Genomic DNA, 17440 nt, shown 5'->3' on the forward strand with positions numbered 1-17440 from the left:
AGCAAGACCTCATTTCCCTTTATACTATTGTCTGTCAAAATATTTTTTTTTCCGTATTTACTTTATTTATTTATTTATTTTTTAAATTTATTTTTTGTGAAAACAAATGGGATACATGTTGTTTCTTTTTGTACATAGAGCAACAGCATACCATTTGCATATTCATACATTTACATAGAGTAATGATGTTTTATTCATTCCATTATTTTTTTCCTTCCCCCTACCCCTCCCACCTCTCTTTTCCCTCTATACAGTCCCTCCTTCCTCCATTCTGCCCCCCTCCAACCCCCATTATGTGTAATCATCTGCTTATCAGTGAGATCATTTGTCTTTTGAATTTTGAGATTGGCTTATCTCACTTAACATGATATTCTCCAATTTCATCCATTTGCCTGCAAATGCCATGATTTTATTATTCTTTATAGCTGAGTAATATTCCATTGTATATATATACCACAGTATCTTTATCCATTCATCAATTGAAGGGCATCTAGGTTGGTTCCACAGTATGGCTACTGTGAATTGAGCAGCTATGAACATTGATGTGGCTGTATCTCTGTAGTATGCTGATTTTAAGTCCTTTGGGTATTGGCCGAGGAGTGGGATAGCTGGGTCAAATGGTAGGTCCATTCCAGGTTTTCTAAGGGATCTCCACACTGCTTTCCAGAGTGGCTGCACTAATTTGCAGCCCCACCAGCAATGTATGAGTGTACCTTTTCCCCCACATCCTTTCCAACACCTGTTGTTGCTTGTATTCTTGATAATCGGCATTCTAATTGGGGTGAGATGGAATCTTAGTGTAGTTTTGATTTGCATTTCTCTTATTACTAAAGATGGTGAACATTTTTTCATGTTTGTAGGTTGCTTGTAGATCTTCTTCTGTGAAGTATCTGTTTATATCCTGAGCCCATTTGTTGATTGGGTTATTTGTATTCTTGGTGTAGAATTTTTTTGAGTTCTTTATATATTCTAGAAATTAGTGCTCTATCTGAAGTATGAGTGGCAAAGATATTCTCCCACTCTGTAGGCTCTCTCTTCACATTGCTGATAGTTTCCTTTGCTGAAGAGAAAGCTATTTAGTTTGAATCTATCCCAGTTATTGATTCTTGCTTTTATTTCTTGTGCTATGGGAGTCCTGTTAAGGAAGTCTGATCCTAAGCCAACAAGGTGAAGATTTGTACCTACTTTTTCTTCTATAATCTGCAGGGTCTCTGGTCTGATTTCAAGGTCCTTGATCCATTGTGAGTTGACTTTTGTGCAGGGTGAGAGATAGGGTTTAATTTCATTCTGTTGCATATGGATTTCCAGTTTTCCCAGCACATTTGTCCGAAGAGGCTATCTTTTCTCCATTGCATATTTTTGGCCCCTTTGTCTAGTATGAGAAAATTGTATTTATTTGGGTTTGTGTCCGTGTCCTCTATTCTGTACCATTGATCTACCTGTCTATTTTGGTGCCAATACCAAGCTGTTTTTGTTACTATTGCTTTGTAGTATAGTTGAAGTTTTGTTATTGCTATACCCCATTTCATTCTTTCTGCTAAGGAATGCTTTAGCTATTCTGGGTTTCTTATTCTTCCAGATGAGTTTCATGATTGCTTGCTCTATTTCTTTTCTTTTTTTTTTTTTGGGTGCTGGGGATCGAACCCAGGGCCTTGTGCTTACAAGGCAAGCACTCTTCCGACTGAGCTATCTCCCCAGCCCCTGCTTGCTCTATTTCTGATTGGGATTTTAATTGGAATTGCATTGAATCTGTATAGTACTTTAGGTAGTACGGCCATTTTGACAATATTAATTCTGCCTATCCAAGAACATGGGAAGTCTTTCCATCTTCTAAGATCTTCCTCAATTTCTTTCTTCAATGTTTTGTAGTTTTCATTGTAGAGATCTTTTACCTCTTTGGCTAGATTGATTCCCAAGTATTTTATTTTTTTTTTGAGACTATTGCAAATGGGGTTGTTTTCCTCATTTCCCTTTCAGCTGTTTCAATCGCTTGCGTATAAAAATACTTTAGATTTATGCGTGTTGATTTTATAGCCTGCTATTTTGCTGAATTCATTGATGAGGTCTAGAAGTTTTCTGGAGGAGGTTTTTGGATCCTCTAAATATAGAATCATGTCATGCGCAAATAGTGACAGCTTAAGTTCCTCTTTTCCTATTCGTATCCCTTTAATTTTCTTAGTCTGCCTAATTGCTCTGGCTAGAGTTTTGAGGACAATGTTGAATAGAAGTGGTGAAACAGGACATCCCTGTCTTGTTCCCGTTTTTAAAGGGAATGGTTTCAGTTTTTCTCCATTAAGAATGATGTTGGCCATGGACTTAGCATAAATAGCCTTTACAATGTTAAGGTATGTTCCTAATATCCCTATTTTTTCTAGTGTTTTGAGCATGAAGGGTTGTTGTATTTTGTCGAACACTTTTTCTGTGTCAATTGAAGTAACCATATGATTCTTATCCTTAAGTCTATTGACATGATGGGTTATGTTTATTGATTTACGAATGTTTGAACATCCTTGCATTCCAGGATGAACCCTACTTGATCGTGGTGCACAATTTTCTTAATATGTTTTTGGATACGGTTTGCCAATATTTTGTTAAGGATCTTTGCGTCTATATTCATCAAGGATATTGGTCTAAAATTTTCTTTCCTTGATGTGTCTTTTCCTGGTTAGGTATGAGGGTGATATTAGCTTCATAGAATGAGTTCGGTAGGGTACCCTCCTTTTCTATTTCCTGAATACTTTGAGAAGTATTGGAATGAGTTCTTCTTTGAAGGTCTTGTAGAACTCTGCTGAGAATCCGTCTGGACCTGAGCTTTTCTTGGATGGTAGATGTTTAATGGCTTCTTCTATTTCATTGCTTGATATTATCTGTATAAATTGTGTATGTCCTCCTGTTCAGTTTGGGAGGAGCATATGCTCTAGAAATTTGTAAACTTCCTTAGAGTGAACAGGTAAGAGAAAAAGAGTGCCAAAATAAAAATCAGTCTTTTGAAACCTAACCTTCTTACCTCTGCTTCTTTACTTTCAATAGAAATGAGTCACTATATCTAGCTCACATTCTGGGTTTGGGAATGAATACCAGGAAGAAGAGGATAATTGAGAGATATCTTATTTTAGAAGTTTTGCCAGTTTTACCATAAGTGAATTTTATTGAAGTTTCATCTTATGTTAACATTCTATGATAACCTCATAACCATAAAGCATTTATCAAAACTCACATCCTGGTTAACTTTAAAATGTACATGCTGCAAACTTCACTGTTTTTCTGGTATACAGTTCTATCCACGGCTCCAGTTCCACATTAAAGCAGTTGCATTAATCTAAAAATTCTCCCATGCTATCCCCTTATGAGACTGGCCTCCAACTTCCAATTTTCCTGCCTCAGCCTCTCGAACCTGGCTGAATATGAGGAGTTTTCAAGCATATTTCCTCAAATATTTTTTCTGCATCATGCTGTTTCTTCTAAGTTTTGATGACATGAATATTAATTTTTTTTTTTTCTGTGAACTCAGGGGCCTAATATTTTGAGGCAAGTACTCTATCATTGAATTACATCCCAAGCCCTTTAAACTATTCGGTATTATCTTATAGATCTCTGAAGCACTGTTGATTTTTTTTTCTGTTGTCAGATTTACATGTATCTGTTAATCTGTCTTAAGTTTGCTAATTTTCTTCTGTCCTTTCCATTCTACTATTGATCACATCCAGTAAGGATTTTATTTCAATTATTTCAATTTTTAGTTCTTGAATGTCTGCAGTTTCTTCTTTTTGTCTAATATTTCTTTGTTGAGGCTTTGTCTTTATGTTTGTTTTAAGGGTGTTCACTTTTACTTGAAGCATGTTATAACAACTGCTTTATAGAGTTTTTGTCAGGTAATATTAACATCTCTTTCATCCCAGCATTGGTTTTTATCCTTTCCCATGTGAGTGAGATTTTCTGATTCCTCTGAAAACTTTGGATTGTATTTTGTAGTATTATATTATAGTATATTATGTCATGAATATGACAGTTCTTTTTTTTTTTAAGGTGCTTTTGTTGTTGTTGTAGGTGGACACAATACCTTTATTTTATTTTTATGTGGTGCTAAGGATCAAATCCAGGGCTTCATGCATGGTAGGCAAGTGCGGTACCACTGAGCCTCAACCCCAGCCTGACGGTTCTTATTTAAGTCCCATAAAGATTGTTGATGTTTTTGTTTTAGCAGGGAATTGACCCAGTTGGATTCAGGTTAAAAATTACAAACAACCTTTGAACTCCCCTTTCCTGGTCCTTAGATCAAAGAGCAAAGGCTTAGTTTACTTCTCTGTGTTCTTTCTGTTACTGCTTGGATCAAGGCCAAGTGGCACAGAACAGAGGGAGAGAACACCCATGGGGTTTGCCCTACTTTGAGACAACACCTCTTCTGGTAGAAGAGTAAAGTTTACCTCCCTCAGAATTTTAGGTTTTCATTATCTATATTACTGCTATAACCACTGCCACTATGGAATTACTTGGGCACTGAGGTTCAATAGAACAGAGAAATGGAAAAAAAATAGGATTTTTGCTCCTTTAGGTATTAGGAGACTCTTCTCCCTGTCCTCAAACAGAAACTAGAGGACTTTGCCTGGGGGGGGCAAGTCTTGTGCTAATACTTTCTTCCAGGTTCCAAGCTGTATTGAATTTAGGTGAGGCATACCAAAAGATGCAAAATGATGGTGAATTCATTCTCATTTTTGTGATACTTTCAAATTTTATAATCTTCCCCAGTGTACCTGCTCCTGTTATTTTTTCAACTTTTCAATAACTATTCCACATAGTCTATCTAGGTTTGTAGCTGCTACATTCAGAGGGAGAGATGTGATGAATTATGCTTACCTGGAACTGGAACTAGTTGTATCAACTTTTTTTTTTTTTTTTTTTTTTTTTTTTTCCCATCAGCAACATATGCAAGTTCCATATTCTCCCACATCTTCTCCAGCGCTTGATATTTCTAGATATTTTTAATGTAGTCATTCTAAGTGGGAGTGCCAGAAAGTTTGGTACTTAAGAGTATCTGTTTACTTTGTCTTTTGGATCGTTTATTTCATTATTATAAGAAATTGTATATAATCTGGGTATAAATCCTCTGTGTATTATGAATATTTTCTTACAATCTATGGTTTGATTTTAATTTTCTTAATACGGGTGTCTTTTGAAGAACAGAAAATTTAAATTTTGGAAAATCTAGTTTGATTAGTGTTATTTCATGTCAAAGAAATGTTGACTTATGAAAATTTTTCTTCTATGTTTTGTCTAAAATTGTTATAGTTTTAGCTATAGTCTATGGTCAGTTTCAAATTAAGTTTTGAATATGGTGTAAGTTTCACAGTTGAGTATTGTTTTCTTCTGTATGTATGTTCTAGCACCATTTTTGAAAAATTATTTGCTTACCAAATTAAGTTGACTGTCTTGTCAAAATCAGTTGACTTTATGTGTGCGTTTATTTGGGGAGTTTCTACTCTGTTCCTTTGTTCTATTTATCTTATACCAGTCCTATCATATCTTTGTTTTTGTGACTTTTTTCAAAGTTTTGAAATCAGTTTATATCCTCTAATTGTGGTTTTATTTTCAAAATTGTTTTTGCTATTTTAAGTCTTTTATGTTCTATATAAATTTTAGAATAGGCTTCTTAGTTTCTCAACAAAAGCCTAGTGGGATTTTATTTGAAATTGCATTGCAAATATAGATCATTGTGGGAATGACTGACATTTTTAAATTATTGGGTCTTCCTATGCATGCACATATTTTTTTTTTACTCATCTAAGTCTTCTTTAATATCTCCCAGTGACATGTAATTTTCAGTGTATAGGTCTTTACATCTTTCTTTTTTTAAATATTTTAGATGTCGATAGACCTTTATTTAATTTATTTATTTATATGTAGTGCTTAGAATTGAACCCAGTACCTCTCACATGCTGGGCAAACTCTGTACCACTGAACTGCAACCCCAGCTCTGTACATCTTTTCTTAAATTTATTTCTGTTGTTTTTTGAGAGTATTATATGTGATATTTTTAAAAACTTGCATTTCTTGTTGTTTGTTGCTTGATTGTAAAAATACTGTTATCCAGTCAATTTGCAAGTGCCAACAAGTTAATTTTAATTATTGCTTTTTTGATTAGCGTTTCCATGTCCACTGTGGAATGTTTTAGGACAGTGAATATTAGGGAATTTAGGCAAGGCAGTAATTACAGTGATTGAGACATACCATATATCCTACATTTAATGTTTTGTAGCTTCCCTAAGAAGTCTTTCCCTATAAGACTTCAGAGGTACCCTGTTGAAATTTGGTGGTGTCCTCAGTTATAAATCTATTCTTTGTGGTTAAGTCATGTTGCCAGGGAGCAGCAGGTTTTACCCCATCCTTTTCAATTTTCTAGCCTTTTGTTTTCTTTTTCTTACCTAATGTACTGGCTAGGATATTGAATACAGTATTGAATAAAGGTAGTAAGAGCAGACATCTTGCCTTGTTCTCTCTCCATGCTTGCAGGATGAGTGAGTGAATTTACTGTTTTATTGTTAAGTTTAATGTTACCTGTATTTTTGTAATAGATGCCCTTTGTCAGATTGAGGACTTCTCTTCTTAGTTTCCCTAAGTTGTTATCATGAATGGGTATTAATTTTGTCAAATGCTTTCCTGCTCTGTCAAGATGATCATATATGTTTTCTCCTTTTTTATGTTGATGTTGTGAATCATATAGATTAGGTGTCAGTTGTTAAATCTGTCTTGCATTAATAGGGATAAACTCCACTTGATCATGACATACTCTTTTTTTTTTTTTTTTTTTTCTTTCTTTCTTTCTCTCTCCCTGCCCACTTGAGTTTTGGGATTGAACCCAGGGCACTCTACATAGAGCTATAGCCCTTTGTATTTCTTATTTTGAGACAGGGTCTTGCTATATTGCCCAGATTAACCTTGAACCTATAATCCTCCTGCCTCAACCTTCTGAGTCACTGAGATTACAGGCATGCACCAGTGAGCCTGGCACATAATGTCCTTTTAAAAATATATTCCTGGATTTGGTTTTGCTAATGTTGTATCTTCTGAAGATTGAAGAGAATTTTCTTAGTTTCTTCTGATATCAGAGAGTTATAGTGACTTCAGAATACTTGGGAAATGTTTATTCTTGTTTTCTGAATTTACATTAGATTGGTATTGGGTTTAAATCTATCATATTGCATTTTGCTTTCAATCTGTACCATCTAGTTTTGTTTCTTCTTTCTTTCCTTTTATATTATTTTATCTTTTAGTATTCTATTTTGTTCTCCTTTTTAACTTGTAGTAGACATTTTGTGTATTTTAGTGGTTGTGGTCACCCTGCAGAAGTAGGATGGACTTCTACAAATTTGGTTCACACAAGGCTGATGACACTGCTCGTAAATTTGGAAGGAAGTTTATTACTCACAATAGGAACTCCGAAGGAGAGCTGGGTGGGCACGAACAGGTCCCCTGGCCTGAGCAAAGCAAAGATTATGAGTTTGGCTTAATCATGGCTAGGGCGAGAGGGACCAGGAAGAAGTTTTTATGGATAGAGATTTTCTGCTGGTGTCAAAGGAGGTGGCTCTTCCTATCCAGGGTTTCTTACAGACTGACCAGGTGTGGGATGAAAGGGAACAGGGAAGGTGAATCTTAAAAAGAACTCAGTGGTTAAACATCAAAATGAAGTCAGATTCTTTATTACAGTGATTATTGTAGAGATTACCATATGCATCCTCAATTTATTTTTTTTCATTGCTAGATACCATTTGTCTAGTATTTTGATGAGATTTTTTACCTGTGTTCATGAGGCAGTCACCTGTAATTTCTTTTCTTCCAATATTATTGTTTGATTTTGATATGAGCATTGAGCTTGCCCCATAAATGTATTGGTATGGTCTGAAAGTATGTATAGGATCGATAATACTTCTTTCTTACGTTTTTGCAGAATTTACCAGTGAAACAGTTTTGGCTTGGGGTGTTTTTTTCTTTTTTTAATTGTAGATCCAATTTCTTTAATAGGTATGACTACAGATTTTCTTTCTTTATTTTCTGGTATCAGTTTTACAAAATGTATTTTTTGTTGTTGTTGTTAGAATTAAGTTGTCAAGGGGCTGGGGAGATAGCTCTGTTGGTAGAGTGCTTGCCTTGCAAGCATAAATCCCTGGGTTCAATTACCAGCACCCGCAAAAAAAAAAAAAAAAAAAAGAAGTTGTCAAAATTTATTGGCATGTTTAGGCTGGGGTTGTAGCTCAGTGGTGGAGTGCTTGTCCTTGGCACCACATAAAAATAAATGAATAAAATAGAGGCATTATGTCCATCTACAATTAAAATAAAAGAAGTGAGGGTTTTTTAAATAACTTTATTGGCATGTTTGTTTTAATATCCTTTTATCATTTAGTTACTAGATCTCTGAATGTTTAGCTATTGTTAATTTGTGTTTTTCTCGCTTTGGTCATTCCTACTAAGAGTTTAACAGTATGGGTTTTGCTGATCCCTGTATTTTGTGTCTTTTACTTCATTAATTAATTTTTTCCGTCAGTTTGGGTTTTAATGTTCATTTTCACTTTTCTGAGAATAGATACTTAATTTTCTATATTCATTCATTTATATTAATTTTCAGCATTCTTTTCCAAGGTACACAGATTTGTAGGTAGTTTTTCATTATCATTTTTATTGTAAATTTTTTGTCTTTTTGGTTATAATTTCTGTTTTTGTCCCATGGGCTTTGTTGATATAGGTTTCTGAATTCCATTATGGTCCAGGGGGATTATATTCCGAATGATTTCAGTATATTTAAATTATTTAGGCTTTATGATACAGTATTTTTATTTTGATCAGTGTGCAATTGATCAGTGTGGACTGGGGTTGTGGCTCAGTGGTAGAACGCCTGCCTAGTATGTGTGAGGCACTGGGTTCGATTCTCAGCACTGCATATAAATTAATGAATAAGATAAAAGTTCATCAACATATAAAAAATATTTTAAAAAAGAAAGCTATAGTTGCTCCATGTGGTAGATTCCATGGGTCAAATTGGTGTAGTCAACTGTTGAAATCTTTATCTTCACTGAATTTTGAATATTTTGTTTACCCAACGTTTGAGAATAGCATGTTAATGTTTCATTTCTGATTTAATTTTTTCTATTTCTCCTTTTGATTTTTTTTCTTTTTTGGGAAAGAATAATCACACAGTTACAGAAAAGTTGGAGTATGGTACAAGGAATTTCCTTCTCCTTAGTCATTTGAGAATAAGTGGTTGGCTTGCTGCCTCATCACTTTTATATAGTATATTGTCATTTCCTGTAATATACACATACATATATATTATATGTATACAGTATATATGTATTCATTTTCTCCTACATAACCACAATGAAGCCATGAAAATTGAGGTATTAATATTGGTGCATTACAGATATTATTCAGGTTTCTCTAATTCTCCCAGTAATGTCTTTCATAACAAAACAAAGAAATTCAAAATTACATATTGCATTTAGTTATTATGTGTCTCTAACTTCTTTCATTTGGAGCTATTTTTAACCTTTTATTTATTTATTCTTTGACCCTTTTGTAGATTATAGGCCAATTATTTTGTAGAATGTCACTCACTTCTGGATGTTTTCTCATGATTGCATTTAGGTTAGTTATGTTAGGTAGGAAAGTCACAAAAACAACATTGAATTCTACTCATTGCATCTTATCATATCACACAGTTTTAATTTGCTCCATTTTTGAAAATTATCACTAGTGTTACTTAATAAGGTTGCCTCCACTGTAAGATTACTCTTTTCTCTTTTGTAACCAAATATTTTATGGGGAGGTTCTTTGAAATTATATGTGTCCTTCAACAGACGTTCAGTTTATTATTTGTATCTATACAGAATCGTTTATATATTTTATGCAGTGGTTTATGCTTTACTACCATCCTTGTTTAACTATGGGAAACTAGTGATCTGTTTTTTTATTATACAATTTTGTCCTTCTACAATGTTATACAAATGGAATATATGACATGAGCTTTGAGATTGGCTCTTTTTACTCAGCATTGTGAACTAGAAATCCATCTAAGTTGTGTTTATCAATAGTTTATTTCTTTTTATTAAAGCTATTGTGAACATTCATGTACTTATTTTTACATGATTATAGTTTTAATTTCTCAAGGACTGTTGTTCTCAACCAGAGGTGATTTTATCCCACACAACCTTTTAGTATATCTGAAGACATTTTTGATTGTCACATCTAGGGAAGTATTTTACTACTGGTATCTAGTGAATAGAGTTGCTGCTGAACATCCTTGAATACACAGTAGAGTTTCCCACAGAAAAGAATTACTTTTTCAAAATGTCAGTGGTGCTGAGATTGGGAAACTGTGCTGGGGTAAATGCCCAGGAGTGTGATTGTTTGGTTGTACAATCAAGTGTATGTTTAATTTTATAAGGAACTTCCAGAGTTTGTTATACCATTTTATGTTTCCCTAGTGATATTTAAGAAATTCAGTTTCTCCACATCCTCATCAATGTCAAGTATTGGGTTCCTCCCAGCCCTTCTTAGGAATATATGTAATACATACATATATACACACTCATTTACATTCATATTTATTTCTTTATCCTAATAGGCATGTAGGGATATTGCATTGTTGTTTAATTTGCATTTCCCTAATGACTACTAACGATGAACATTTTTCTCATGCTCATTTGCCATCTATATTTTCTTTGGTGAAATCTCTCCAGGTTGTTTGTTCATTTCTAATTTCATTCTTCTTTTTACTGTTGTACTTAGAGAATCTTTATATATTTTGGATATGAGTTCTTTGTTACATATGACAAATATTTTACGCATATAAAAAAAGCATGTGGTCTTATTGTAGTCAGTGTTACTATTGTAATTTGTTTTGATGCCCAGAATGCCAGATTGGTGACCAGTTGCAGCACCTTCAAGATTGCTTGTTACTCTTTTCACCTGTCCCTATCAACTTTTGAGCAAACTTTTGTTTTCTAGTACAAGATATTTCAGGCTCTTCTTGTACTTCTCCTTCCCTAGCTCTGATCAGTCATTTCTCTGTGGAGCCTGGAAATGGTATTTAGAATCCAGGATTTGAGCACTAGGTGCATGCGTTACTCTTGGGTTACTCCTAGCTCTTCTTAGTGAATATATGTAAATACATACATATATACACTCATTACATTTGTATTTATTTTTGTATCTTTATAGTTAAAAGCCATAAACATACTGATTTATGCAATTCTAATTGTTTTATTCTTTTTTCTTTATTAGTAACTTCCTTATCTGATAAGGAAGAAACCTCACTTCTATTATGCTTTATATGTTAACTTTTTTGATCCGTCTCCCATTTTACAACTAATCTCTCCTCTGCTACTAGTCTCTCCCCCATTAGGATGACCCTCACTCTCTACTTAAATTCAGATTCTCCATGTAGATAACCCTTTAGTGTGAATGCCCTTTTACCCGATTTGGGCTTTGACACTGATTTTCCTCTTTCAGAACACTCTCCTTCCTCCTGTCACCAAACCCATTAAGTTATAAATTCCTGTCCTAGAATTACCCCCATGAATGTCTCCCTAATCCTACTTAGCCTTTTTGTTTGTTTGTTTGTTTGTTTTTGGTACTGGAGATTTAACTTAAGCGCCCTTTATCACTGAGCTATGTTTCCAGCCCTTTTTATTTTTATTTTTTTGAGACAGGTTCTCAATAATAGAACTTCTGCCTCCCAAATTGCTAGGATTACAGGTGTGTACCACCACTCACATCTTGTATGTAGGCTTTTGATATCTGTAACAATGTATAATTTATAAAGTAGGCACATTAAGAAATTATCAATAACTAATAATAAAATGGAATAATTTTAACAATATGCTATAATGAAAATTATGTGAATGTGGCCTCTAAATATGTTATGTAACATTTTCAGACTGCAGTTGACTGTAGGTAACAACCTATAGAAAGGGAAACTGAAGGGGAGAATTTTGTAATTTGTTTTTAATTGTGTCCATTTGCTACTAAAAACCGTTAAATCAGTTGATTTCAGATACCTTGATTATTTTTTGTTCCATTTTTTGTTGTTGTTGAGGTATTCTCCATATTTTCACTTATTTCCCCCCATCTTTTTCTTGCTCTTAATATTTTAATAATCATTTTAAAGTCATTCTGGGCTAACTCCAGTATTAGGATCCTTTCTAAGTCAGTTTTTCTTGTATGTTTTTTTCCCCTCAATTTTTGGCAACTTTTTCTTACTATATAAATTTTATATTTTTTATATATCCAGTATATATATCCAATATGTATATCTGTTAATAAGAGTATCTTAATCAGATCAATCATTTCAGGGATTTAACTACGTCAGATTGGGTTGAAGCTTTAATTGACTTTTCTATCCATGATTTGTCATGATTTATGGATTTTTCTGAATTTTTGCTTTGTGCCCTACTTGTCTTTAATTCTTTTAAATATTGTGAGACTCTCATTTAAGTCTCTAAGGTGTTCGACTAAACTCTATTTAGACTCTTTATCCTCACAGCTTTAGAAATGATAAATGTTCTAAGGGAAGACCTCCCAGGTATTTATTGCAGTTAAATTTACTCACTGGAATTTCATCTTATAAGCTCTCTTACTATCACAAGTGATTTTACTGTTTTTCTGACCCATTCCCTTTCTTGGTGTTGGCCCTTTTGACTTTTGACTTTTGACAGAGTGTGGTGTTTTTCAAATTTCTTGCCTTTGAGAGTTCTTCTCCTCAGGGTTTGTTATTAAGTCCCCTACCTTTGACAGCTTCAGAATCTGGTAGGTGTTATTTTGTTTTTATTTTATTAGTTTTAATTACATATAATGTTAGTTTTCATTTTGGCATAATTATAAATGCATGAAATATAATTTGCTCTAATTCAGTCCCCAGTACTACCCCTTTCCCTCTCTTCCTCCTTGTCTTTTTTCTGTTCCCTTCCTTCTATTCTACTGCTCTGTTATTTACTTAGTTTTTTTTTTTAAATTAGTGCCTGTGGATTTACATAAAGTTAAGAAACAGTGTAGTATGTTCATATATGTACATAGGTTAGATCAGATTCATTCCACTTATCCTATCCTTCCCTTATCCTGTCCTTCCTCCCTCCCACTCAATTCCCTTCCTTTACTTGACTGTTCTATTTTGATGGAATCTCTCCCCACTTTTCTTTTCTTCTCTTTCTCCTTATTTTGTACTAGCTTGCACATATGATAGATTTTTTTTTTTAAAGGGGAGACCTGATAATATGTTTGTCAGTAATCCTCCAGCTAGTGGGACTTGAATTTTCTTCTAGTGCCTTGACTATTCTTGTTGTTTTGGCTCACTCTCAGCTGAAAAATCAACTGGGCATTCCTCTAGATTCCACTCTATTGTACCAACTCAGATATTCATCAAAAACTATAGTAATTTCTCTTTCCTAGTGGAATATGTCTGTATATACCAAATTCCTGCCCCAAACAATCAGAATACCTCTCTCTAGCATGTTAATTAGCAATATGGTAATTTTTTTTATTGCTTCTATAGCTGTATGACTTTTTTGTAATGCATTCAGTTTTTATTTGCTTGTTGCAGTAGGCATGATGGCCTGTGGCTGGCTACCTATTATACCCTACTGTGTACTACCTGAAGTGCAAGTCCTTTTCAGATAACCTTTAATTTCTCTGTTTTAATAGTTCTTACATCTTTTATTAGACTTAATAAGTATTTGATATTTTTATGGTATTGCATTTGGTGACTTTTTTAGATTTTAATTTTCTTTTCTGATAAGAAAAAATTTAGTTTTTAAAAATTTGATGTTTTATCTGGCATCTTTCTAAAAATTAACTTATACTCTAAGCTGTATATAGATTATTGGGATTTTCTGTGTACACAGTTGTATGAAATATGAAAAGAAATTATTATTTTTCCTTCTTTATTCATATATTTCCTATTTTTTTTCTGACCTATTGCTCTTATTATTTAATACCTTTACAAAAATGTTGAATAGACATGGTAAGAATTGGTAATCCTTGTTTTGTTCCTAACTTTACAGGAACAAAATTCTTAACATTTCACTATTAAATATAATGGTGCATAACTATTAAATTTTATTAAATTCTATTTCCTCCTATATTGATATGGTCATAATGTATTTTCTCCTTTATTCTCTTGATGTGGTGAATCACATTGATTGCTTTTTGTTGTTGTTGTTGTTGTTGAATGTTAACTCTCTTTGCATTCCTCTGGTAAAACCATCTGGTAGGAATTCAAGTAAACAATTTGGGTGGATGTGTATACAGTGATAGAGCAAGCAAGTGTGTAGTATGCCCATGCAACATTTGGTTTTCTTATTTTTTTTGGGGGGGGGGGTTTATATTCTGTGTTCAAAAAGAGATTGGTCAAGTTTTTTCTTTTTTCATGATTATCCTTTTCAGTTAGTGTATATTAGGCACAGGGTAGAGATTAAAATTATTTTTCTGTTTTTTGACATATTCTCTCTCTCTCTTTTTTTTTAACTGGGGATTGAACCCAGGGGTGCTTAAATACTAAGCCACACCCCCAGCCCTTTTTATTTTTTGTTTTGAGACAGGGTCTCACTAAGTTGCTGAAGCTGTCCTTGAACTTAAAATTCTTCTGCCTCAGCCTCTCAAGTCTCTGGGATTACAGGTGTGCACCACCACACCCAGCTTGCTGTAGTCTTAATGCTATTTTAATACAGTACAATGTTATTCCCTCTTTTTTGTACAGAATTTTTTTGAATAATTTTAGATTAATAGAAAAGATAAAAAATAGAGCCCTCTATAGCCTTCTTGTTTTTCTTGTTGTTAATATCTTACATTATCATAGTATATTTGCCAAAGATAAGAAACCAGCATTTGTATGTTGTTATTACCTAACTTATAGTCTTTAATTGCATTTTACCTGTTTTTCCATTCATCATCTTTTTCTGTTCCACAACTTGGTCTGGTAATGTCACATTCTACTTAGTTAGTCATTGCTATAGTCTGAATGCTTGTGTCCTCCCCAGATCAGTATATTGAACCCATTCTTCCCAAGTAATGATTTAATGGGGGAACCTCTGGAAAGGGATTAGACTATGATAGTGTTTCCTCAGTTTGAATTGGTATTTTTATAAAAGTAACTGCAGAGAGCTGTCTTTTCCCTTCTTCTATGTTAGGACATGATGAGAAGGCCAACCAACCTTCTATGAACCAACCAGAAAGCAGTCTCTAAGCACAAAATCTGTCATTGCCTTGGTCTTGGACTTCTCAGACTCTAGAACCATGAGTAATAAATTTCTATTGTTTATAAGTCAAATAGTATATGAGATTTTGTTATAGCAATCCAGGTAGAGAGAGACAGTTGTTATCTTAGCCATTGTGGTATATGACAGTCTTTTATTTCTTCTTTGTTTTTCATGAACTTAGAAGTTTTGAGGAGTACTGGTGAGAAATTTTGTAGATAGCAGCTCCTTTGAGTTTGTCTCATATTTTTCTCTTGATTAGACTGGCGTTTGTGGTTTCGGGAAAGAATACTACAGAGGTGAAGTACCCTTCTCTCACATCATATGGAGAATATGATATCTACATATTATCACTGGTGATGTTAACCTTGATCACTTGGATAAGGCAGTATTTTTGGCGGGGTTCTCCACTGTGAAGCTACCCTTACACTCTCTTGTTTGAAATCTAGTCACTAAGTCTCGTCTATACGCAAGGGGGAAGATAGAGATTAAGCTTTTACCTCCTTTAGTGGGAGGTATCTACCTTTGTTATTTGAAATTCTTAAGCAAAATTTGTCTCTTCTCCCTAGTTATTTATTCAGTTGTTCATGTACTCTACTGTTTAAATATGAATACTCTGTAATGTTAATATATCTAGCTAACATCTTGAAAACTTCTGATTCCCTCCTCTTCTCCCTCTGCCCTTTGATGTATAAACCACTTGAGGGAAGGCCCTGTTTCTTCTTTATATTCCTAGGCATTTAGCACAATCTCCTAATTTTTAGTGGCCATTGCATAATTAAAAATAAATAAATGAATTTATATTCACTTCAACTGAAAAGTACCATATTATTTATTAAATTATATGGTGGCATTATAAATTAAAATTAAGATTAGATTTTAAAATAAAATTAAACCTGGGCATGGTGTCACATGCCTGTAATTCCAGCAGCTTGAGAGGCTGAGGCAGTATGATCATGAGTTCAAAGCCAGCCTCAGCAAATTATCAAGGCCCTAAGCAACTTAGCAAGACCCCGTCTCTAAATAAAATATAAAAAAATGACTGGGGATATGTGTCAATCCTTGGTCCCAAAACATATATATGAATTTAAAAAAATTAAACCTGTGCATTATCAAATTTTAATATGTATCTGATAAAGTGAATGGTATGGTAGAAGTGCCTTAATGACATTTGAGATTTTTGTGTGCACAAAATATTCCTTGTAACTACTTAAATATTCCTGGCTAAGGATATGATTTGCTATAATCCTCTTTTTTGTTCAGTTTACCAGAACAGAATAAGACCTCATTATTTGCCTTCTCTGGAAAGTTATCATCTGATGCAGTCACTCAGATAACAACAGAAAGCCCAGAAAAGACCATTTTGTCATCTGAGATTTTTATTAATGCTGGAGATCATGGAAGTAAAATTCTAGAGCCAAGTACTAAAAAGCTTCAGAAAGGTCCTGTCAAGTTTGCTTCATCATCTTCAGTGCAACAGATTACTACTTGTCGTGGCACAGATGGTAAGAGAATATAATCACATTTTAGTCATTATATCAACTTTTGAGTGTGATTATCTTAGAAGTTTGTGATGTTTGTCTTCCTGGTTATTAATCTAATTTTAATTTAAGTATTGGGATCTATGTGATTATTATATCTATCTTTTATTTACATATCTGTGAAAAGAATATGATTTACTATTTTTTTATCTTTATTTCTAATAGAGTTAACATGTTTGGAATAGGCTGCTTGTGGTTGACCTAATTTTTTCTCATGCTATTAGTAATAAGAATGTAGGTACTTTGTAATAACTTAAAAACAAGATCTGCTGTTAGGTAGGCAAAACATTGTTGGCATTTTGGATTATAGTAATATATACTATAAGATGCAAATATATATGCAAATATGTATGATAGTGCAAACACTACACATAGTTTATTTTGTGCTTATAAAATAATTATAAAATAATCACCCACTAATCCAGGTAGTACTTGCCTTGCTGTCTTTAAAATGTAGAATCTGAAGTTATTTTAGATTCACCATTATAGTCAACTGGAATGAATGAGTAGAAAGCATGGAGGAGCACATTTGGGTGGTTTTATAGGCAAAACCTATAGAAATGACTCAAATCACTTTCACTAAGAATATAATTTAACTGTGTTTTCCAGGATGAAGAAGAAATGGGTTTTGTAGAATAACTATCAGTTTGTACCATAAGGCCT

The 17440-nt window shown here is 33.6% G+C and overlaps 1 protein-coding gene across 1 annotated transcript in view; it reads left to right on the forward strand.

The window, feature by feature from the left end:
- Alms1 (ALMS1 centrosome and basal body associated protein) overlaps window positions 1-17440 on the forward strand; it is a 226398-nt gene that overhangs the window by 112052 nt on the left and 96906 nt on the right. The window contains 1 exon segment of the mRNA XM_047522128.1: window positions 16500-16741. Within this exon segment, the coding sequence (XP_047378084.1) occupies window positions 16500-16741 (242 nt within the window).

The sequence above is a fragment of the Sciurus carolinensis genome, chromosome 13, assembly GCF_902686445.1.
Source record: "Sciurus carolinensis chromosome 13, mSciCar1.2, whole genome shotgun sequence".
Taxonomy (NCBI): domain Eukaryota; kingdom Metazoa; phylum Chordata; class Mammalia; order Rodentia; family Sciuridae; genus Sciurus; species Sciurus carolinensis.